General features: G+C 35.3%; 1 protein-coding gene across 4 annotated transcripts in view; it reads right to left on the minus strand.

Annotated features, from left to right (window-relative positions):
- Positions 1–25726, minus strand: part of LOC138165581 (roundabout homolog 1-like) — a 957778-nt gene that overhangs the window by 733254 nt on the left and 198798 nt on the right. For all 4 annotated transcript variants that reach the window (XM_069093911.1, XM_069093909.1, XM_069093912.1 and 1 more), the window contains one exon: positions 14171–14308. In XM_069093911.1, the coding sequence (XP_068950012.1) occupies positions 14171–14258 (88 nt within the window). In that variant the 5' untranslated portion in view covers positions 14259–14308. The remainder of the gene's footprint in view (positions 1–14170; positions 14309–25726) is intronic.

Consider the following 25726-nt stretch of genomic DNA (forward strand, 5'->3'; position numbering starts at 1 on the left):
CAAAAGTAAAGGTGAATGAAATATAACATCTACTATATTTCTTTCCTCACAGAGGAAGATGAACATAACACAGTCTATGTCTTGCGTTGTCAAGTCAGCAAATATTTATTTGGTGTCTACTATGTACCAGGCACTGTGTTAAATGCTGGCGATACAAAGAAGGGTAAAGACAAATTATTTCAACAAAAAAGTCTCTGTTTTTAAGAAGCTCACTGTCTAGCGGGGGAGACAACATAAAACAAGTGTGTACAAACAGGATATGTTGAAGTTAAACTGGAGATAATCAACCAAGAAAAGAGTAAGGAAAAACCAGGAAAGGCTTTTTGAAAAAGTTAGGGTTTTATCTGAAGTTTGGAGGCATAGATGAAGGGCAAAGGTCAGACATGGCAGACAGCCAGTGAAAATTCTGGGAAGTGAGAGAGATGGAGATGGAGCGTCGTGTGTAAGGAAAAGCTAGGAAGCAAGAGTCAGTAGCGATTCAAAGTATAAATATTCATTTTTCTACTATGGAATAATTCATTGTCTTGTTTTCTTTTCTCTTTACTTTATGTGTAGTGATACTTTCTGTCAGTAAGTCTGTCTCTAGCAGTTATAAACCTCCTAATTTGCTGCTATAACTAGAGAACCAGGCTTGACAAAGAATTATGTCAAATATGTCTCTGACTAAGGTTTTAAGGAGTAAATATTTACATCCTTGGCCATCTTATTTTGCATTTTTTCAATTAGAGATGTGTTCCAGTTATCTTGGATTACTCAAAATCTGAATTCCAGAAGAGCTAAAGTGTTGTCATAATTCTGACAAGGACTTTAATATATAAATATTGAGAAATGTTATTGTTAAAAGGAAATAAATTTTTAAAAAAATCAATAACAGAAATAGCTTCTGAATGTCAATATACATTTACTGTTTATCATTTTCTCCTAAAATCCCACCCTGCTGCCTCATGTTATGGAGTTTTGTCTGGGTCTGCTGATTCAATGCCAATGGATCAAACACTGACAGATCCTGTCAAACTGGAAAGCCTTTGAATGACAGATTGTATATTTGCCATTTCAGTATTGACCTAACTCTATTCAAGAGATCTTTGCCAGAAGGTGACAGTAGAGTGAGGATTTGTTTAGCCACAGCTACTATGAAAGGGGGTCTAGTAAGCATTAGAGGAGTGATTTTCTGAATTAAACATATCCTTATTCACAGGTAATAATCATAATAAAAACAATTTACATTTGTATAGAACTAGAAGGTTTTACAGACTTTTCTTGCAGCAACCTTTTTCTAAGTAAGTACTTAAAGGCTTACTCTCTATACAAAGATGAGAAAAGTGGGGCTGTAGGAGTGTTTAAATGGTAATAGAAGAAAATTAGAACAGATCAAACCTTGCAAGTTAACTTAGGGAGAACAGACAAAAAAAGTAGTTTTACATCAGAGGTGGTAAGTTCTAGAAAAAGAATTCAAACCCAGATTCCTGACCCCTTATAAAATAAGCTGGAAAAGAAAAAAATAGTGTTAACAGCAAAATTTAAATATACATCTTTCTTTGAATGGGGGGGGGGGGGAGGATAGGATCCTTGGGTGAGGAATATGCAAATATTGTCAGTTTTTTTTTTCCAATGTAGTGATCAGTTTTGCTGATTCTCTTTTTCTAACTTTTATTAAAAAAAAATGCTCCCAGGCATTTTTTCCCCTGGGGGCAAGGAGAAGAAATACCAGGGAAATTTAGGATATTTAGAAACAAAGTATATCAATAAAAATTTGACTTAAAAAGTATGTCTTCTCTGTACAGAACCACTTTTAAATATAATAAATCCTGATTTTTTGTACACATTTCATTACTGATGACAAGAACAGTTCTTTCAGTTTCATTTACCACTCTAAAAATTTCCATGATTTATATTGTGTTAAAAAAAATTCATATCATAATAAATTCATTGCAAAAGAAAAAATACTTTATTTGACCTTATAATTTGGGTATGTTAACAAGTACATATAAAATACTATAAAATATTTACAAGCCTGATGGGGTACAGGCTCTGGGAAATCCCTGGAAGTCTGATTGAATCTTCCCATTTGATGAGACTTTTGCCTGAGGCCATAAGCCTTTCATGACAGCTAGGCCCAAATCTCTGTTACTCTTAACCTAGCCTAGCCCTCCATTGTCCAGCTACTTCCCATCCTTGATCCTATCAAAATGTCTATATCTAAATCTGTTACCCTTTAAACTAGCCTAGCCCTCCATTGTCTGTCATCTCCAGCAAGCCTTCAGCTATTTCCCACCCTTTATCTCATCACTGGAGTCTGACCTCAGTCCCCTCAAGATCCTCCTTAGACTCCTCAAGACCCTCTCCAAACTCTTCCTTTAGATCACTCTGAAATCCTCCCTTGTTTTTCTGTATATAAGGTCTCTCTTGCCTCCATGAGGGGCTGAGAATTCAATCTAGTGCATACTCATTCTGTGTCAGTTATTCTGGCCAGCTTGTCAATACAAGCTTCACATATACTTAGGCTCCTTAAGAGTCTACCCATTATGGCAAATCTTTAATAAATTTTACTTTTCTTTGGCTGATAGAAGACTTGAGTCGAATTCATTTGGTGTTGGTATTTTGTGGTTTTGAGCACCCCTAAACCTTAAACCTCAACAATCCCATGTATACTTGCAAAATTTTCAACAGAAATGTTTGTGGGAAATCCTAAAATAGTCTCATTCTTTCAGGATTATCTCCCAGACTCCTTAGCAAGAGTGTAAAATGCTTCTTAGTTGTGTTTTTAAGAAAGTAGAAGGCACTATACTCCACACCTTGAATAGGTGGAGTGTTAGGAATGGTATATTGCACATATCCTCAGACTTTTTTTGATGTATGGATCAATTTTATTGACTTTCTTTCTTTTTTGTGTCTTCAAATACATGTTTATTGATATCTTTTGTATTTTTACGCCACCAAAATTTCCCCAATTGTACTTCTCCCTACCTCTCCAGAGAGCCAAGTCATACAACAAATAATATTTTTAAAGTAATCCCACTACCGCAAGAAACCATTTTATTTCTGAATAAGGGACCAGTTTGAAGGAGCAAAAAAGGAATGTGTGAGGACAGAACATAGCAGACTGGATCAAGTATGGGGAAAAAAGCAGAACAGATGAACTCTAAGTAGTAAAGAAAGGGAAAGAAGACATTGAAATGAAATAGTGATGCTGTCTCAGGCAAAAAGAGATTGTTGGATTTTTTTCCCCTTTTATTTTTTAAAGAATAGGCCTTTCTACCTGGAGGCCCAATTACGACAGCTGCAACCTCTATCAGTCATAATCTAGAATAGTGCCACTTTCTATTAACCAAGCAATAGAGGGACAAAAATTACTTATACTAGTCCACATGAGTCACTCGGTTTGCTAGGATGCATTCTGATGACTTAATTAGGCAGACGGTGTAGCACATGGGGTTTTCTCTAGTCATGTTCCTCACAAAAGCCACATTATCTAAGCTGTATAGCTCTGTCCTCTACAGCTAGATTAAAAATACCATTTCTTAATTAAGTATTTTTCAGGTGGCCATGCATCTTAGTTTGTCTCTATCTAGTCAGACAATTAAATAAAGCCTCACACTGAAAGACCAACATTCCTGTCCTGAAGTACAGCTGGCAGTCTTTGCATTTATTAAGATCTCACACTATGCTCAGTGACAGTCTCTAGAAGGTGGGACATGTGTTGTTTTTGTGTGTGTGTGTGTGTGTGTCCTTTACATATTTGTTCTCTTTCAGGGCCTGACGTTTCTATTGATGGAATTTCCAAACCTTTGTCATCAACTCTCTGACACACAAAGAAAATGAATAAATCAAGGTCACTTCTGGAAGTCAGAAACATGTAACAATCAAAGAATTCAAATTTGAGAGTATTAGTCAAGAAAAAGGGAGGGAAATATTTGAGTCACATGGTTGCTCAGGAGGAATAATTCCTAAGTGATAGAATATTAAAAGTGATTTAAGCATTATATTTCATTCCAACTCTCCAATTTATAATCCAATATTGAACTGGATGACTGATCTAAAAAAGCTTGGCTATTTAGTACAAAGGTAAAAAGATATCATTTTAAAATGTTATGTCACTATTTTCCCCTGAGACTATTTTAGTCATGAATTTCTTTATCATGCAAAGAAGATAAAAATTATTGTGAAAGGAAAATAAAGACCAAAAGCCTCTATTCCTATGGACAAATTGACAGTATAATGTAATGCCCATGTCAGAACATTTTTTCTCTTTCTATTCATAAATAAATATATATCATGTCATCTCTAGTGACATAAATATTAAAATTAATTATAGGGTGACATCATGACATCCACTGCCAGGCATCATGACAGACCAATGAATTTGATGTTATTGATGTTGTTGATATGATCCTTCAACATATTTTGAAGTACTAAGATATTCTTTATGCATATGGGAACTTCTTCAGTGTCTATTAGCTTTGTATCTTTATTAAGATGAGATAAAATTAACTTTATTATTGAAATTATGTGGTTTTTTTATCCCTCTTTTTTTCCTTCCCTCTGGTATGAGGGAATGAGGTGGCTCACCTCCTTGAAAACTTAATTCTTCTTGTGATCTGATCCTGTTCCCTCCCATCCCCTGTAGAATTTATGGAGATAATTCCTATCCACTTCCACCTTCTCTTTGGACACTCCCTCTCACTTTTTAGATGAATATAGTCAGATCTCTCCTATCACTAAAAACAAAAATGAAAAACCTGTAAATTTCACAAAAGATAAAAAGGCATTTTTTTTTCAAATAATTTAGAGTTATTGTGGAACTAACCTTAAGAGACATCTAGTACAACCTTATCATTTTGCAGATGAGGAAACTTAGGCCTTGAAAAGTTGTAGAACTTGCTAAAGCAACAAGATGATATAATCAGCATATAGTGCCTGGATTCAGTTCCAGATCATCTGATTATAAAACCAGTCTTTCCTTTATACCACTTTCTCCTGCACTAACTTCTATGCCCCCACTTTCTCCTTTCATCTGTAACCTCTCTGATAACTCCTCAGCTTCCTTCATCAATTTCCTTTCTTTTCCAATTGTCTCTTCTTGGCCCCACTCCCCATCCCTCATTTCTTCCTTCTCTGTATATTTCTTTCTTCTTTGGCTTTGAATTTTCAGTCACTTCAATGATTTCAAATGTCTGTTCTATGCAGCAAATTCTCAAATCTATATATATATATATATACAGCTGAAACTTCCCCCCCCCGAAGTCTAGTCTCACATTACCAACTGCTTGCTAGACTCTAAATGACTTAAAGTCCTTTGGATTGGTAAATAACACTGTAGAATGCTAAAACGAAAAAACACCCACCCCCCCTTTAAGGTGAAGTTGCTAAGCATTTTTATGATGATAATTTTGATGATTTTATGATGTACTAGATACTAGCACTAGATAATTTTGATAAATATTGCCTTATACTTTTAAGATCTAGTGCAGCTAAACTTCCTTCCTTTACACATGTTTTCATTGCTTCTTTTGATTTCTTGACTTTTTGTTCTTCCATTTCATTATTTTTTCTAATTCAGTAATTTTTTTTGGTAATTTAATTGCAATGTCATTGAATATACCTAAATTAGTTAAGGTACAATTGTTATTTTTATTATTAGTCCTACCTACCCATGAACAATCAACATTTCTCTAATTATTTGAATCTGTTTTATTTGTCTAAAAAGCTTATTATAATTTTGTTCACATAGAAGTAGAAAGATGGATCAGTGGAACAGAGTAGACATACAATTTATAGCAGCAAATGAATATAGTAACCTTATATTTGACAGGTGTAAAGACAAGCTTTTGGGATAAGAATTCATAATTTGGTAAAAAAAAATCATTGGAAAAACTGAAAACTGTCTGGCAGAAACTGGGCATGGACCAATATCTTACACCATTTACCAAGAAAAGATCAAAATGGATATATGACCTACATAAAAAGAGATATTATGAGAAAATTTGAGCAACGTGGAACACATTACTTACTTGACTTATGAATGGATGAACAATTTATGAATAAACAATAAATAGAGAGAAGTGTGAGGAGTAAAATGAATGATTTCGATTACATTAAATTGTAAAGTTTTTGTAAAAATAAAACAAATGTAGCCAAGATCAGAAGGAAAGAAAATTTGGAAAAAATTTATAGACAGTCTGTCAGATCTTAAATAAGAATTCAAGTCATTCACTAACTGGAAAATGGTCAGAAAATTATGTAGTTATATGAAAAATGCTCTACATCATTATTGATCAGAGAAATGCAAATCAAAACAACTTTGAGTTATCATTTTATACTTATCTGATTGGCTGAAATAACTGAAGGGGAAAGTGACAAGTGTTGGGGGAGATGTTGAAAAATTGGCACACTGTTGGTGGAACTGTGAACTGATCCAAGCCTGTTGGATCTGGAATAATGCCCTAAGAGTTACAAAACTACCTAAATCCTTTGACCCAGAAATACCACTACTAGGTCTATTTCCAAAGATATTATTGAAAAAGGAAAAGAACTTATGTGTTCTAAAATATTTATAGCAGCTCTCTTCCTGGTGGCAAAGAACTAGATATTGCAGGGGTACCCATGAACTGGAAAATGGTTGAAAAAGGTGTGGTAAATGATCATAATGAAATACTACTGTGCTATAAGTAACAGAAGCTCACTGATTTTAGAAAAAAACATGGATAAACTTGCATGAAATAATGGAGAGAAATGATCAGAACCAAGAGATCACTGTATATAGTAACAGCAATATTGCTAGATAGGGGGATGGATCCAGAAAGCTCTGATTAGCAAACGGCCCATCAGGGATGCTATGCTCAGGGCAAGTAATATAAGAACAACATAAGAAAGGAAAGGACATCATGACTCGATAGCACCTGAGGTAAGAGTTTCCTCGGTCATGTCTGCACAGTCTGTGTTCTTACCCACTAATTCCATTGATATTGGGTGAAGTTGTGGTATAGTGTACCCCAGATTTATATCGATGTTGTTTTGTAGCTACTGTTTTAAAAATGCCATTTGAGTAAATGCTTTTGCTTTGAGTTAACGGTATCTTCTGGCTGATTATTAAAGCAAATTGTAGTGATGGGGTAATATGGTCTACAGTAGCTGAGGTAATCACCCTTCCCACCTCTCTCCCCACTTAATCTCTGATTATAAGTTGGGGACAGGGGAGTTGGAGAGGAACACTACATTGCCATGAAGTTCTACTGCAAACATTGTATTATTAATACATTTAGTTAGCAAATTTCTGTAAAAGGAAGGAGTACAGTGTTAAAAACACTGGATTTGGAGGTAGAGAAAGTGAGTTCAAATCCAGTCTTATCACTTCCATTATATGTGAATTGTTTAGCTCAGTGCCTTTACCTTATTTAACTTCTCTGAGATTCAATTTCAATAAAAGGAGACTGTTGGAGTAGATAACCTAAAAATTTGTGATCCTATTTTATAATTTTTTTCTAATTAAAAAAAAGAGAAAACATCTTTAATTTCTTCCAGGGCTATGCTTTTATGAAACTTGTGAATGCCAAGAAGTGATAGTACACATGGCCAAAAAAAGTAAAAAAAAATAAAGGTAATATAGTTTTGATTCCCCTTAGTATTTTATATACTTCTTGACTTTTACCAAGGCTTTTTTCCTCTTAATATATTATTATCAAAATATCTCTGATTCTAATGTAGATTTCCTTGCAGGTACCTTCCTTTGGAAATCATATTCTAGAAAGGTGGTAAATGAGCATGTGTAGATGGGAGGTAGCAACTCACCTCAATCATTTTTTTCACAGCAGATCTGCTGACAAGAGGTGGGGCAAAGGAAAAATCTTATCAGCATCTGAATCTTATACAAGAAATAACACCCATATTTTTGGAGAATAGAAAAAATATTTAAAATATTTTAAAATTTATTATAACTTTATATTTTTTCTCCAGATAAGGATATGATATTTTGATATGCCTAGCACCACAATACCATTAAAATATCAACTGTTGAAATATGCATAAAATAGTGATTCTCATTTTTATTGTCTTTCAAAATGTACCCAAAGTACAAAATAAATGTGAAAATGATCACTAACAGATAATTTCATACATTTATTGCTTATCTAGTGAATGCTGAACATGTTAGCCAGCTTAAAATGCAAACATTCCCATCAGAAGAGTGTATTTCATATGTGACTTACAGGGTGTAATGACAAGATAAATGTTTCAGCAGTGATTTTAATAAAGAAAAGTCTGTAGGTCCCAATGGATTCCATGTAAAGAAGGTAGTTGTAGGAATAACCAGAGAGGTTTAAAAACTCTAGAATTTAAAAACTCTTCTATTACTGTATCTTTGCATTTATATAGAAAAGTAATACTAATTTCTAATCTACTAAGATTTTTTTTTAAAAGCAATCAGGGTTAAGTAACTTGGTCAAGGTTACAGGGACAGTTATTTCTGGGTGTGGTGCTAAGTATCTGAGCCCAGATTTGATCCCCAGGTCATCCTGACACTGGAGCCGGTGCTTTTACTTGCTGAGCCACCTACCGCCCCTAAGCAATTGGGGTTAAGTAACTTGCTGAAGGTTACATGGCCAGGTGTTTCTGGGTGGGTGCTAAGTGTCTGAGCCCAGGATTAGATGCCCAGGTCATCCCAACACTGGAGCCAGTGCTCTTACTCACTGTGCTACCCAGATGCCCCTAATCTACTAAGATTTTAAGGAATTTATAGAGAAGTATACGACATCTGGTTAGATTTTTAGTTTACAAGTTGAAAGGAAGACATATTACAATCAAACAATATCAGAAATTATATTAAAATTATGGTTTCAATATTTTATTCTATGAACTAGTCACTACCCTGTAAATCACTTTTTTCTTTGTTATATCAAAATAGTTTTTATATTTTTCAAATGAATCTTTTAATATATGGTCTCAAATACTTCATGGTTGCGTAGTTCTTTTGCTAATATTGTTCAGACATAAATCAAAGTTTTAAAGAATTTTCTTTAAAATTATAATTAAGCATGACTTTTATAAGTAAGCTATAGCGGGCATAGAAGATGAATAGGATGCATTATAAGAAATTACTGGCATTTATTTTTCAGTGTAAATTATGTTTCTGGCTTTGTCAGAACTAAGGCTCAACACCTTTAGATCATTCACCTCAGTAAAGCACTATATAAGTTCTTAGAGATATAATCAGTGTAAATAGTAAATTAAGAACATACATACACATAAAGCTACCACCTGTGGTTTTTATCCTGATAATAATATGATGAAAAGGGCATTATAATGTCAAAAGCACTCTTTATTCCCATTCAGTAAGATAGATTTTCCTCAAATCAATGATGCTATATAGAGGTAGTTATGGAAATGAGCTAAGCTCTGCAGGTGTTCCTTTTGAAAGCTGACTATGTCTTTGACAGGTAAATTGCTTTAGAATATTTTCTGGAGTCAGATTCTTTAAGAAAAAAAAACCAGACTTTTAACCCAACACACTTCTTTCTTTGAAAGGAATCCTTGTTTCTTTATTTGTATATGTAGGTTCCCCAAGATCAAAATGAACCTTGACTAACCAACATATCTAGAAACTTTCCAGCCCCATTTTCTGTGGGAATATTACAAAGTAAGCTAATAATGAAGTTTTATATCAAAGCCTCTCCAAACTAGGAACACTTGAATCTTAAACCAAGTTCCCTCTATCACATATTGGCTGTGTGACCCTGATCAAGTCACTTAAGGTCTCAGTGTTCTAGGTAACTCTCTAAAACTCAAAGCTGCAGAGAAGTTGATGATTTGCTTTACTAGAGGAAGTTTCGTCACTTAGAAATTCCTTATACCAATGAAATTACAGGTAAAGTTCCTACCACTGTTACTGGGATATTTCATACATATATGTTCAAATTACATTTTCTCTCTCTAAGATTTCACAACACTCATTTGAAAACAAGATAATCTCCTGTCCAAAGAAATATGAGTAGTATGTGTATGCATATATATTCATCTATATGAGAATATTCATATATATGTATATATATAAATATAAAATCACATCGATATATTATACTATATGTAGAGTAAGGTGATATATATTTTTATGAGTTGTAGAGTATGTTTTTGTTTGTTTTTCCTTAATGTCATGCAACATCTCAATATACACAAAGATCAGGTTTCTCTCCATCACAGAAAGATGGAAAGGGCTAAAGAAATGGATATTTTCTATACAAGATTATCAGCAAATATGAATAATTCCTCAATCTATTACACAGGTTTTAAGGAGGAAGCAATGAGAAAAAGATATGGAAAGAGAGAAAGGGAACTACTGGTTAGAGGAAGGAAGGTGGAAGCACATGACACAAAAATGGAAAGAAAAAGAGAGACCACTGAGGACTTGGAATTAAGTTAAGAAACAAAAGCAGGAATATGAGACTCTCAACATAAGGGAGTAAGATGGTAGAGGTAGAGGGTACTGGATTTTGGGGGGAGAAATTGACTTCTTATCTTCTAAGAGACAATGATGTTCACCTTCAGTTAGTTGACATGATGGGTAGAGTGCTGGACTTAAAATCAGGAAGATCTGCGTTCAGGTTCTGACTTAGATGGTGACTAGTCATGTGACTATGGCAGTTCAGTTTACCTCTCTCAGTATCAGTTTCTTTTCTGTCAAGGTGGAATATAATAGTACCTACTTCACCTGGTTATCGTGAGGTGCATATCTAAATTCTTTTACAAGCCTTCAAGTGCTATATAAATGCTAGCTATTATTATCCACGGGTTCTACTAGGTGAAGGGTTATTTGGTAATGAACAGGTATAACAAAATGAGTAGTGGTGATGGGGTCTCCCTGCAGAGAGGTACCAAGTTGGCTGTTTGTCAACTTGACATAAACACTATAGAGGGCAACCAGCATGGGGAGAAGACTGGAAGACTGGATCCGTTAAAGGACATTGAACTATTTTGCATGGAGAAAAAAGAAGAAATTTAGAGGAATCAATCACTGTCTTCAAATATTTGACGGGCTATTATGTGTAGAAGGAATTACCCTTGTTCTATTTGATCCCAGCAATGAGAACTAAAAGGTAAATGTGGAAGTAGCAAATAGGTTGATTTTGGCTCTACATAAGAGGAAAAAAATCTTAGGAGTGAGAGCTATTCCAAAGTAAAAAGGGATGTCTTGTCAAGTAGCAGATTCTCCTCCTCTAGATGGGTCTTTAATCAACTAAAACTCTATGGGATTTTGTAAAATAGACTTCTTATCCAGGCTTATGTTATAGTAGAAGACCTCTTCTGCTCCTTTTGCCTCTGAGCTTTTCTGAAATTGCATTCATGTACATTACCCATTTGATCAAAAACTCCTGAGAGAAAATGTATATGAAAGTACTGTTTTAATGCTGTAAAATCCTATGCAAATACAAAATGTTATTCATTACACCAGTAGGCAAGGGAGTTTGTTTGTACAGAGACATTCTATACTTGATTAGATCTTCAAATTAGATCTGGGAAGAGTGTAGCTGTTTTTATTCAGTGAGCACAGGAGAAGATTGTATTTTTCCATTGGATTTTGTGGAATATCTCCAAACATTATTAGCAATCCACACTGTATTGCTTTCTCTAAAAACTTTAGTAAAATTCTACCTAATTTCCTGTTATTTAAATATCAGGACCTTAATTCTTCCCTGACAATAAACACGATCAGTTTGTCATTTGCTTAAACCTTCCTGTGCCTCATGGTATAATGTGATGGACACTGGACCACAACTCAGAAAACCTAGTTTTAAGTCTTGGCTCTTCCACTTACTAGCTAAAGGATCAAAAAGGGTCACAATCTTTTTAAGCTTCAGATTTTCATCCATAAAACATGAGTTATACTAATTATACTATTTCTTTCACAGGATTTTTTGAGAAAAGCACTTTGGAAACAATAAAGTGGTTTACAAATGTGAAATACAGATTTGATTCTGTGTGAGGATTTTAATGAAAGAATAAATGTCTCATTTATAATAATGGTTGACATTCAACATGTAGTTATTACCTTAATTGAAGAGATCTGAAAAAATAAATTTAGGGAAGTTTTTAATAAATTTTTGTTTACTGGCATTAGAAGTAGCATTTGGTAGAATAAAGTTAGTCTTGGACTCAAGTATACCTGAGTTGAATTATTTCCTCTGATCAATAATAATTAGAGCACATAAGATCTGCTAGATGAGTCTTTATCTTATTTGGCTTGGAACAAAGCCTCATGTCACTTCCTGGACATGTCCTTTTCATACTGACTACACTCTGACCATCATCCTCATCTGCTCTCACTGCTAGCTAGGACTTCACCTTTGGACCCTAGAGAGGCTTTCATAGATCTTCTCATCACCAAAATATACTGCAGTGAGTGTACTCTGCCATTTCCCATCCCATTTATGTGTCTTCTCTCATTAGAACATATGCTCCTTGAGGGCAAGAATTATCTTGCTTGCTTTTATTTATATCTTATAAACAGTGCAGGGACTGGCACAGAGAAAGTGCTCAAAAAGTTCTCTCTCTCTCTCTCTCTCTCTCTCTCTCTCTCTCTCTCTCTCTCTCTCTCTCTCTCTCTCTCTCTCTCCTTCTCTCCCTCCTTCCCTCTTTTTCTCTCTTTCCCTTCTCCCCTTCCCCCCCCACCTCTCTCTCTCTGTCTTCTTTCTATCGCCAGATGGTGATATACATGGAAAATATGTGAGATCCCGGTGTCTAGAGGGAATGAGTAGAACTATTCAAAGGAGCAAATAATGAAGCAAAGAAAAATTAAGGAAAATGGGAAAGTGAAGACAAATGGGGTAGTTTGAAGCTGCTTGATTTTTATTAAGTACCGGGTTCATGTTTCATCCTTTTACATATTGAGTTTTGAAGAGCATTCTTTTTTTTCTGGATGGATTCAGTTCTAGGATCTTAAGTAAAATCCTGAATGTTTTTTGTCCCATCCCAACAGCTTATTTATCATGTGATTACTATAATATTCTTAAATAATGCCAGAATACTCTTTTCAAGAAAGGGATAGAACAAGAGGAAAGATGAATGCACCTGAAAGTGACTTTTAGAGTTTTGATTATACTGAGGTAATAGTATTCACTTCAGCACATCCTAACAGCATTTATAAGTAACATTGACTTGGACTTACATAGGTCGGCTCACTACTGACATGCTTCATATACGCAAAACCCAATTCTGCTCACACAACTCCAAATAAGCAGATGTTATTTCATATTTAGAGATAAATCTATCTTAAACATTAAATTTCACGATTCATTTTTTGTAAAAAAAAATCCAAATGTAAAGGCAACATCTATTTAACCTAAAAATACATATAATAATTGAATAGCTAAAATAAATAAAGATATAAATTGCGGCAAGCACAAATTCGTACAATATTTACTTCAAATATATGGCAATGGAATATAAATATCCCAAATTAATTGTGCATTTAATTCTCATGATTTTAACTAAGGAATGTTGGAATTTTTATTTATTAATATACATTCTGTTTCATTATATACACCAGCCTAATGCCAAGTTAAATTGAAATATATATATATAGTGTCCAATATTTTTGCTATAATGACATCTTCAGGAACATCAACAAAATTAATACTTTCAAAGTAGAACAGATTTCTGATTTCACCAAAGACAATGGTAACTATGGTAGCAACATAGCAACACATACTAATATTATCCTGACATTGTACAGCATTATAATTAACATGTTCACTACTCTGTAAGAATTTCAGCTTTAAGTATTTCACTTTACTGATGTTCATTATACTGTAATTGTAGTACTAACATAGGTTGTAACTTTATTGTTCTTTTTTTTGGTTTCACATTCACTTTTCCTGCTGTAATTTTTCTTCCACCCCTATGATCTTCAAAGTTATAAAGTTATATTCTGTAAGAAACTATAAATATGGACAACGATCTTAAATTTTAATGGAACTACTGAAGTATTTTTCTTATCTAAGATTACCACACCCTGGAATTTATAAACATTTTCTTCCTTAAAAAACAAACAAACCAAAAAATAACCACCATTCACACAGGACATACAAGTTCCAAGACAATGAACGCAATTAACAAACAAAGCATTTAACACAAAAGAGGAACATTGATAATAATGATTAAACCAAATCTAAAAGTCACCTACCTGGAATAAGTTGTGCCAGCAATGGAGGGTCTTGGAATAGGCTGAATACAGCTATTATGATGAAAAAAGGAAAATGTTTCCATTTCATTTTTGTCCTTCCTTACATTACACCAAGTCAGTGGTACAGGGAAATGTTATCTGCAAAACAAACAAAAATAAGTCTTTTTAAAAAGAGTTTTGCTATTTTAAAATACAATGCAAGTTGAAATATTACAAGAGTTGAAGTATATAAAGCATACATTTCAAAATGTGCAAATGTTTTATTTAAATTAAAAATATATTCTCAGTTAAAAATGTCACCATAGGTATTTCTTGTATTCCAGAAATGTCTTGGATTTTGAATAAAACTGATTAGTAAATTGCTTAGCTTATGTAAAAGGGGTGATCCATTTAGACTAGTAAAGCTAAAAGTCATAGGGGACAAATAAAAGAGGAAATGAATGTAAAGTTGAAGCCCTTTCAGGGATAAACAAAGCATTCTAAACTCAGTAACAGATTCTGAGACTGAGTAATCCAGTTATATAGGAAAAGACCAGCAGGTACAATGAATTTCCCTTAGAAGTCATCGACTACATCAGTACAATTTTCCAGAGCTATTCATTTGCACAAGACCCAGAAGGAATCTAGGAAACATCATGGTTCCTATATGTTAGGGTGAAGTTCCTCACTGAAGTATAGGTTTGAAGGGAGGATTTTTGAACAGCGGAGGTATAGCTTTTTGCCTGACACGTGACAACCTGAGCCTCCAGTTTCAGGAGAAGAAGAACAGGATAAGCTTCCTCTAATACTAATGTAAAGTTCTCTGTTTTTTTTTTTCTGAAAGAGCATTGTACCACGACAGCTAAAGAACTCTAACATTACAACTGCAATGGAAACTCCAGGAAGCCTGAGTGTGGAGATATTGGAAGGAAGTTGTCTGTTAAGAAGGGAAGCTTAGTGAGCTATTTGGATCAACTGGTTCAGTGTATGAAATTCACCCTGTGAAGAGCTAGCCTGGCAGTGAAGCACAAGCAACTTTCAGGTTCAGATTAGGAGCATAGAAAACTCCATTAATTCAGTGACAGATTAAGGCAAAATATTCACAGAAAATCAGAATCCAAATACAGGGTAACTCAGTCATTTAGTAAGTTCTCAATTCAATGACAAAGTATGAAGGTCCAAGTACTCCACCCCTGGAGAGTACATTCATTTAGTCAGTCACAAAGTCTTCTCTCTATGGTCACAAAGTATAAAAGTAAAAAGTTTTTTACTCCACCCCCGGATCACAACTGAATTACAATACCATCCATCACTGCCAAGCACTTTCTCAAAGGGGCACAGGAGAGCACAAAGGCCATCTACCCCTAAGCCACAACAAGGTTACAATATCATCACAGAATTTAATACTCAAAGAGAGTTCTTTTCTTCATCTTGACCCCAGGCAAGTTCTCAGCAATCTATGTTCCTAGGAAAACAAAGCTTAACAAAGCCACAATATACATTGCCAGTGTCCTCATCAATTCACTCTATGCCTGCAGAACAGTCTCAGGACCCATGAAAACATCAGCAAGACCCTCCTTCAGGATTTCTGTAGACATACAACAAGAAAATCCTCTTTCAGGACTTCTGAACCGACAGCAAAGTTCCAGAACCTCTGCAACAACAGCATTGTCCTTCACCAGCAGACAAATCTGGCAAAGAAACATCAAAACAGATACAAAAAATACTGGCACCACAATCATGCCTCCTCAGTTCTCAGCAGCTCCAGATGGCAGTTCTCAAAAGTCCTGGGCAGCTCCAACTGGCCCTCAGCAATCCGGGTGGCTTCAGCTGGCAGTTCTCTCTGTCTCTGTCTCTCTCTCTCTGTGTCTCTGTCTCTCTGTCTCTCTCTCTGTCTGTCTGTCTCTCTGTCTGTCTCTCTGTCTCTGTCTGTCTCTCTGTCTCTCTCTTTCTCTCTCTCTCTGTCTCTCTCTGTCTCTGTCTCTCTCTGTCTCTGTCTCTCTGTCTCTCTCTCTCTCTCTCTCTCTCTCTCTCTGTCTCTCTCTCTCTCTGCCTCCACAATGCTACTCCCAAAAGTTCTTTTGGCCTCTCTGCTTGGGCCTCTCTCTAAATCTACGGCACCAGCTCCTCCCAGTTCAGCCTCCCTTCTTCATGTCAACAAGTCCATCCCACAAGTGGGATTCACAAGCTCTGGGGTTTATCACTTAACCCGAAAACCAAAACAATACAAGGGGATCTTTAAATGCTATTACCATTACAGAAACTAGGCTGGCCCCACTTGAGATCAATCCACTAAGCAGAAACACCATACTCTGCAAAGGATAAGCATGCTTAACTGAGCCAGCTTTCCAGCTGAGACATTGTGCTCTATGGAGTAATAGAGGAGTAATTTGTCCACCACTGATACAGATACTCCCTTCAACAATGAACTTTGTAAAGACTATGCGGGGAAAAGATATTGGGACTCCAGCATTGTGAGTTGCCTGGTCCAAATATGATCCCTACATATGTGCCTCATCACCATTTTATTTTGTTTTTGGCTTCTTGCCTCTGTGTATATTTGTGGGAGGTTGAACCCAGGTATTTGGAGGGGATAATTTGTAACTATATATTCCTATGCTTTTTCAGTAAGTGCTTTTTTAAAAGAGCTAACTGAGTTTCCTCAGTAACAATAATTTTATATAATTATAATATACATAATTATAATTATAATTTATAATAATAGATTATATCATTAAACACTTGCTATGTACAAAGCATTATACTAAATAAAAATTAAAAAGTAAAAATTTCATCTCTGAAAGAACTCACATGCTAATGACAGAGACAACATATATGGAAGGTTTCAGCTGAGAGTCAGATGGAAAAGTCCCATGGTCCTTAGACTGCAGTGGCAAAACAGATTATAATGTTACTTAAAGTTATGTTGACTAAGCATAAGCTTGTCAATCAGTATTGGGGGAGAAGTCATCCAGTCTATAGCTTTGTATTACCTTCTATTAATCATGTACCAAGTAATTGCCTACCTGTTTGTATTTGATAAGCATCACTACAGGCAATTGGGAAGGAACATAGATTCAATGATACATCCATTTTTGCTGACCTGGACATATTTGAATTGTTTTTACCTAAATAAGCAAGTCATCATAAAAGCTAGTCCCATCTTGAATCCCTTGCTCATCACTAGTAATCAAACCATCAGTGTGTTACTAATCTTTACTAAAATCCTTTTAATTCTCTTTGTCCTGAGTTTTGCCTCCTTAATGAAAGCAAAAGCCAAAATAAAGAATTTTCCTTTAAGAAAGCCACATTTAATATTATTTCCACTGATAAAGTCACATCAGTTTATGATATTGAATATCAGTGTTAAGGAATCTGGTCACAAGAACTTTCTCTTTTGGATGTTCAAAGGGTGTGGCTGCAGCATCCTGAGGAGCAATTGGCATCCTGTGTCCCCACAGAGGTTTCTTGCTAGGATTCTGGCTGAGAACAGTGAGCAGGAAATACTGTTATTGCAAAGGCTCTTGGTTTCAGCGTAATGAGCTGCCTACAACAAGGTTCAAGGGGACCCGATGTTAAAGATGGTGGTGGTGGTGGTGGTGGTGGTTTGAATTGTCTGCCATATGCTGTCTCCTGACTCTCCTTCAATATGCTTTTCTGCTTCTGCTAGGCTTGTTTGAGTGTTAATGGGAAGCATACTGTGGTGACATTGGTACTATTGGCCTTTATTGGGATAAACTGGGGAGATTCTTTGACCAGAATTCTCTGTCTTAGATGCATTAGTTTTATAGGGATTAAATAGCGAAAATGAACATTTTTCTTATGTTCTAGATTATGTCAAATAGTCTGCCTTCTGTTGTGTTTCTTTGATAAGCTAGCTAAATCATATCCTTTGATATAACTCTTCTATGGTTTAATTCTTAAGTGCTAATATTTGTTATATTACTTTATGCATTATCACTATGGAGATTAATATAAGTATTATAAATGGCTGAATCCTTAGAGCACTGGTACTTAGTACTACAATTAGGATACACAGAGGGGTCCTAGTTGAAGGAGTGCTACATGATTTAAGAAAAGGATATTAAGAGTATTTTGTGGGGTAGAATATATAGAAATCATAGAGAAATGGGAAGTACTTAGTAAACAATATGAATAAAATGACAAAATGTTGACTGTTGGGGAGTCCAGGTGGCTCAGCGAGTAAGAGCACCGGCTCCAGTGTTGGGATGACCTGGGGATCAAATCTGGGCTCAGATACTTAGCACCATAACCAGAAATAACTGGCCATGTAACCTTGAGCAAGTTACTTAACCCTGATTGCTTTAAAAAAATGTTGACTGTAACCTGAGAATGTAAATCCTCTAAAGTTCCTGATAGGATAAAAATTTCAGAGATTACTTGGAAAGTGATTACTGGACCTCTTATAAAGGATAAGAGGGTGTTATGGGAATAGGAATTTAAGATCTTCCCTGCCCCTAAGCTCTTTGATAGGCTTAAGTGCACCTGGAACCTGTGGTGGGAGGCTTGGTTTTCAGGAATGCTTTTTGATTGGGTAGTGGGTCAAGGGGGTTATTACATTCTCTGAGCCAGAAGAAGACTATATATATCCTAATGTGAGGCTTTGCTTTGGGGCTCACTTTGAGAAATGTTGTGTGATTTGACCAGATGAGACTCTGGGCAGCCATTGAGACCCCTGCTTCAAAAACCCAGATGTTGATGCTTCCTTCTCTGGTAACTGACTAGGTATGGATGTAATGGTCAGTCAGTTGGAGGCCTGTCTGCTGATATGTTTCTTTGTATTTGTTCTCTGCTTGTAACCTCTGTATTCTCTGAAGTTTGGGGTACTGACCTTTTTCCCCTGAACTAGGTAAATGACATATGTTTGATTAAAGCAAGATTGTTAACCCATTTTGAATTGCTTTCCTTTAGAAAAGCAGATCTAAGAACCCGTGTTGGCAGCCACCCTGGGTATCCTGGGGTGCTTGCTGCTGCAGAGGGTACTCCTTAAGGGTTAAAATGTGTTAATCAATGATGGAGTATCTGGAGATAGAATCTCAGGACAGACCTGAAAAGAAAATCCATATGAAGCACCAAGGGTTATTCCAGATGTGGAAAGGCCTCTATAATTCATAGTGTATAGTGTTGAACCAAAGGGGAACCATAGGCCTAGGATGGGTCTTTTCTTAGGAAAGAAACTTTATACCCTTATACCCTAGGGAGGAAACATGGGATATCAACGGTCAGAAACATTATCAACACCTTACAACTTCGGCAAGTACTTGAAATAGAATAAAGATGCTAATAGAGTCTGAAAGGTCTAGCTTTTGGAATCAAATAGTCTAAAGATTTCAAAACTTGAAATCACATGGCAAGGAGACTAAAAACCACTTTGGTAGTGGTAGGATATCAAGTCAAACATAATCTAAGTTCATTCAGTGAAAAGGGAAAGGGTCCTTCAAGTTTCTCACTGACAACCTGTCAAATATAGAGAGTGATAAAGGAAGATGTAATACAGTGGGAGGAAGAAGACACAGTGCATGGGTACAGCATAACTTCAAAACCAAAGGCTTGCCCAATTAGTCTTGGGTAAAAATGAAAGCTGTCAGATTTTCATCAGTTGTTGGACAAAGTAGACTTTTATTTATAATTTCCAAACTGTAAAGAATGATATAACTTGAGAAAATTCATTTCAGCCTACCTCTCTGACACCTGTCTTGGAATGTATAGACCACAGTTTTTAGGCAATAGATCTCTGTTCACACAGATTCAAGGTCAACAACTTTAAAGAAATTGTACAGCAAATAGGACCATTCCACTGGGTGAAGTAAGGGATATGGGGCAGCTAGGTGGCACAGTGACTAGAGCACCAGCCCTGGAGTCAGGAGGACCTGAGTTCAAATGCAGCCTAAGACACTTGACACGTGACCTTGGGCAAGTCATTTATCTCCAATTGCCTTGCCTTCCCCCCTCAAAAAAACAAACAAAAAGAAGTAAGAAACTAAGGGACCAGAGGTCACTACCATCTGATTTAAGGAAAACACCAATTGAGAACAGGTAAGTAACCAGAAACATCTGCTATAACTAAGCCCATGTGAATGATAATTCACATTCAATGAAGGACATTCCCAGAGGAGATGTTACACTTAAACGATATGTGGGGGGGGCAGCTAGGTGGTGCAATAAATAAAACCCCAAGCCTGGAGTCAGGAATATTTAAATTCAGATATGGCCTCAGACACTTATTGACTGAGTAATCCTGGATAAGTCACTTAACCATTGTTTGCCTCAGTTTTCTCACTTATAAAAAAGGGATAATAACAGTACTTATCTCACAGGGAAGTTCTGGGTATCATATGAAATAATCAAGTACTTGGTACAGTGCCTGGCACACAGTGATCACTGCCTAAATGATAGCTATTCATTTTTTTTATTACTAAAAAATTTATGTGAAATATTGAACATAGTACATTGTAGGGTAAATTAACATTTTTATTCATGTAGAGGAATCATGTTTTCTCATAGTTGTATAGTATTGAAAATATTATGGTTTTTCATTAACCTATATACTCTATGAAAAAGACCTTTTAATTGAACATATTTAAGTTTATTATTATTTAACTCAACACTTTTTTTTAAGCAATCAGAGTTAAGTAACTTGCTCAAGGTTACACGGCCAGGTGTGTCTGGGTGGTTAATAAGTGTCTGAGCCTGGATTGATCCACATGTCATCCTGACACTGGAGCCAGTGCTCTTACTCTCTGTGCTACCTGGCCGCCCCTAATTCAAAACTTTCTAAAACATTCCAATTTTCTAGAACTTTCTATGATCTGCTCATAAGAATTATTTTTACTGTTGGATATAAATTCAAGTTTATGACTTTTTCCCCTCAAATTTTTAGTTTTATATTAATCGTAATAGGGGAAAGCTGAAGTGAGTTCATTAGTTAGGGCCATATTACATGTTCACTGGTAACAAACTGTTTATTTGAAGAGAGGTCCATCTATCTTATTATCCCATGATTTTAGGAAGATAAAACCTGCCCAAATTGCCCCTTCTTCAATCTGCTTAGTAGCTACAAACAATCCTTCACCTGATCTGCTCTCTGGCTACCTACATTCTGGTATTAATTTAAGCCCAAATAGGAAGACAAAATCCTCAGAACCTTGTCTCAGAACTAAGGTTGCTGCTGTTATCCTGTTTTTCCTCTTGCCTGCATTTCCTGCTCCTTTAGTTTTACTGCCTTTGCAGTAAGATCTGGATAATTCGATGTCTTACTTATTTCTTGTCTACCTAGTTTTTTATTCAAACTTTAGCCTGGATCCTAGTATCCACATAGAACCTACCTTTGCTTACTGGATGTCTTCTGATTTGCAACTTCATCTTGATTTTTGAGTGATATGGTGCATAAAGGGGATTGATATAACTCACTTCCCCATGCTTTGGCATTCCTACTCCCAACTTCTTATTCTATATCTATAACCCACAGCCCTGACACTGATATGTAACATATGGAATAACATGAGCATGGTCTTCTAAAGCAATTTGGTTGTAACTCTTACACAGAGTCAAACTAGATTTTGAATTATATATTTATCTAAAATGTCCATCCATACTTGTGGCTAGAAATATTAAAACTTCATTTCATCAGAAAATGAAAAGTTCTCAACATGTAGCTGTTTCTCAAAAAGTATACACTTGTTAACCATACATTCTTCTTGCCAAATTAATATAATGCTTGACAAAGAAAATATAGACTTGTTTTAATGTCTAGATGGCAAACATGTAGATGTTTTTTTTACACATATAGATGTGGCAGGGATAGTTACAGGATTTGTGATTTCTTTGACATGGAGAACTCCTGACTGAAGAAACTCCATTTACCAATGCTTGTCAGTAACCAGGTAGCATCATTTATTACAGAGATAGTCACTGGATTTATGATTTCATTGAGGTTGAGAAAACTCCTTCTGCTAATGCAAATTAATAGCTTTTCTACAACTTATGGTGTTAGTGCACTGAGTGGCTTCATGAATTGCCCATGGTCACACAGCAGGACAGTATCCCTCAAAATGTTCCTGGATCTGAGGTCATCTCTCTATTTACTCTGACACTTCTGCTTCTAATATTTATAATAGGTGACCCAAATTCTCCAAATTATACTATGAAACAAGTTGACACTGATTAAAACTGCTACAGTCAAGAATTCAATTTAGGCTAACTAGGGCATGATCTCTGAGTAGGCTGAGCAGGCAGCAATCTCTTTTACATTACTGGAAGGGATACCAGGCAAAGAAACCCTACTGCTATTAATTTCATCTTCCCTTGAAGCCTAAATCTATTGAATGTTTTTTGGCCCAAGCTATTAAAATGACAAGCGTGTTGTGTGCCTTCAGGCTAGAATCTCTTGTAAACTAGCACCTTAGAGATAAATGAATACCATAGAAAAATATAAGCAAAAATAGGTTATTGGACTCTCCTATTCTGGACTCTAGGAGTATGTCCTAAAATAAGAGTGTGCTGTGAAAGAAGAAGAAAAGAAATGAAGATCAGAACTCAGTAAGGGCATTTTTTTCTTATTCCAGAATTTTTGGGAAGGAATGATATTGATAATATCTTGCATTTATATTTTTGTTATTGGGTTTCCTAGAAATTTGTCTGCATTAATTTAAGAGCTGTATTATTTGTTTAATCTATCTTTGAATGATAGCAAAACATCTTCCTCTTTATGCTTAAAATAATTTATTGCCACTAAGCCATGTTCTAGATTTTCTGAACTTTTAAGTTTTTCTGATAAATAATGATTTAACAAGTAAAGGATATCTGAGTTGCTGTGTTCTCTGTTGTTCAGTTGTGTCTGACTCTTCATGAAGCCATTTGGCATTTTCTGGGAAAAATAAGAGAGTAGTTTTCCATTTTCTTCTCCAGCTCATTTTATAGATGAGGAAATTGAGGCAAGCAGTCTTAAGTGATTTGTCCAGGGTCACACAGCTAGTAAATGTCTGAGACTGGATTTGAATTCATGAAGGTGAGCTTCCTGATTGCAGGTTATGGTGCCACCTAATGTCCACTTTGGACAGATCACTTAAACATTTAGGGCCACAATTTTCTCATCTGTAAAATGAAAAGTTTGGACTCATTAATCACTGAGGTCCCCTCCAGTTCTAAACCTGTGATCTTAAGTAAGTTATAAAGGTTAGTATGTGACATTTACTTTTTTTTGTCTTTAAACCCAAGGCAACACCCTGAGTACAACATTGAAGAATGCTTTACTGTATAAACATATTTTACTGTGATTTGTGTTTTGAAATATAATATGACTAGACTATGAAAAAATAGTCCTTTCCCAATGGAATTTATTTTTATGTTACCTGTTATCAAAGTATCCAAAAGTTAAAATAAACAGAAAGATAGAATATTGATTTGTAATCAGTTTATAAGAAAGAAGAAACAAGAGAATACAGTGCCTTCATTCTACCAAATCAACATTAGATGGAATAGGAAAGTACTGTAGAATTCTTGAATTTTTATTCAAAAAATTTAAAAAATGAAATTTTATTTTTCCATTCATTTCAACAAGCACACACTATCTACAACCAGAGAAAGAACTAATATGAATAGAATATTATTACATATATATTTGTGTGTGGGGGTGGGTGGGTGGGTGGGTGTGTAATGGCAAGCATCTCTAGGGTGGGGCAGAGGATGGAATGAAAAAAAAGTTACAGGATAACTTTATTATATATTTAAAAGGAATATCAAGTTGTATATTATAGATTGGCAATTTCATGTGCAATCATCTTTTTTTCCTGTTGCATGTTATGTAAATACTTGTTGTATTTCTTAAATTCTGAATTTTAAAAAAGGAAGCAATATAATGGCATTTGCAGTTCAGATCACACACACACAAGCACTTCAACAAGCATTTCTTATATGCTTACTAATATACAAAGGACTAATCTAGAAGCTGAGGATATTAAGGCAAAAACAAAATAGTGCCTGCTCTCAGGGAGCTTATATTTTATGGGAGGGAAATAAGTACACTGATTATAAATAAGTAAAGAAAAAATGAATGAATAATTAAATAAATAGATAATGAACACACATTATAAATGCAAAGAAATTTCATGAGGCAGATGTGCAGGCACTAAGAATTAGATAAAATCAGTCTCTTATAGGAAATCATAAACATCATTAAATAGCATCTACTGAGTGTCTAGGAAATGTATACTTATTTCTGATTCTGTATACTCACATGATCTTTAAGATAATTTTCCATGTAGATCTTGTATGTTTAGATTTAAGTTTAAAAGAGGACAGACCCTTGTTCTGAAGAACATCTATTCCATGATATTAACATGCCTTTAATAATTTCACATAATCATACAACAATAAATTTGGAAAGAAACCCAAGAGACCTATTTGTTGAGCCCCTGACTTCAGGCAGCTCTGCTTGATTTGGTCTCTGGAGCTTCGTGTCTCCTGTGAGACAAACTGAACACCAGAAATTTTATCTCATCACTCTGGAGACTGACTAAGGTTTTGATACTCTATCCAATTCCTCAGTGGCCTCTGCTTTCTGATTGAAAAGCTGGGGGATAGAACATTAAATTCCTTCCACAGACTTCCTTCAAAGAAAGCTCAGACTTTCAGAACTTCCTGCTTAGCTCTTTTTCTCATAAGCAACTCTACTGTTTTCATTCCATTGAACAGCATATAGCCATAGACTCCCCCACCCCTTTTTAGCTCCCTTTTGTGTTTTATCTACCCAATTATATTTAGGGATTGTGTTTTCCTAACTTGTATCCCCAGCACTTAGCAGAGTGCCCAACACATAGTAGGTACTTAATAAATATTTTTTTAAATGAATCAAATATATTAAGTACTGATTATATTAAGCACAGCACTAAACTTGGTAGATGTAAATTAAGACAAAAAAAGAGTCCTTATCCTCATTAAGCATACATTTTTCTTTTTAAAATTTTTCCTACTTAGTTGTATTTTATTTTTCCAATTGCATATAAAGATAGTTTTTGATATTCACTTTTATAAGATTTTGAATTCCAAATTTTTTCTCCCTCCCTTCTTCTCTTCTCTCCTTCCCAAGATGGCAAGCAATCTGATATAAACTATACATGTATGATCATATTAAATATATTTCTACATTAGTCCTGTTGTGAAAGAATAATCAGAAGGGAAAAACCATGAGGAAGAAAAAAGAGAAAATAGTATGCTTCTATCTTCACTTAGACTTCATTGTTCTTTCTCTGAATGTGAATAATTTTCCATTATGAGTCACTGAAACTGTCTTAGATTGATTGTATTGCTGAGAAGAGCTAAATCTATGAAAGCTGATCATCACACAGTGTTGCTGTCACTGTGTACAATATTCTGGCTCTGCTCCCTCAGGGTCAGTTAATGTAAGTCTTTCCAGGTTTTTCTGAAATTTACCTTCTTATTTCTTTTTTTTTTTTGGAAGGGAGAAGGCTGGGCAATTGGGGTTAAGTGACTCACCCAGGGTCACACAGCTAGTAAGTATTAAGTGTCAGAGGCTGGATTTGAGTTCAGGTCCTCCTG

The sequence above is a fragment of the Petaurus breviceps genome, unplaced genomic scaffold (assembly GCF_028583685.1).
Source record: "Petaurus breviceps papuanus isolate PSGF00001 unplaced genomic scaffold, PetGlider_PUasm1.0 213, whole genome shotgun sequence".
In the NCBI taxonomy this organism is placed as follows: domain Eukaryota; kingdom Metazoa; phylum Chordata; class Mammalia; order Diprotodontia; family Petauridae; genus Petaurus; species Petaurus breviceps.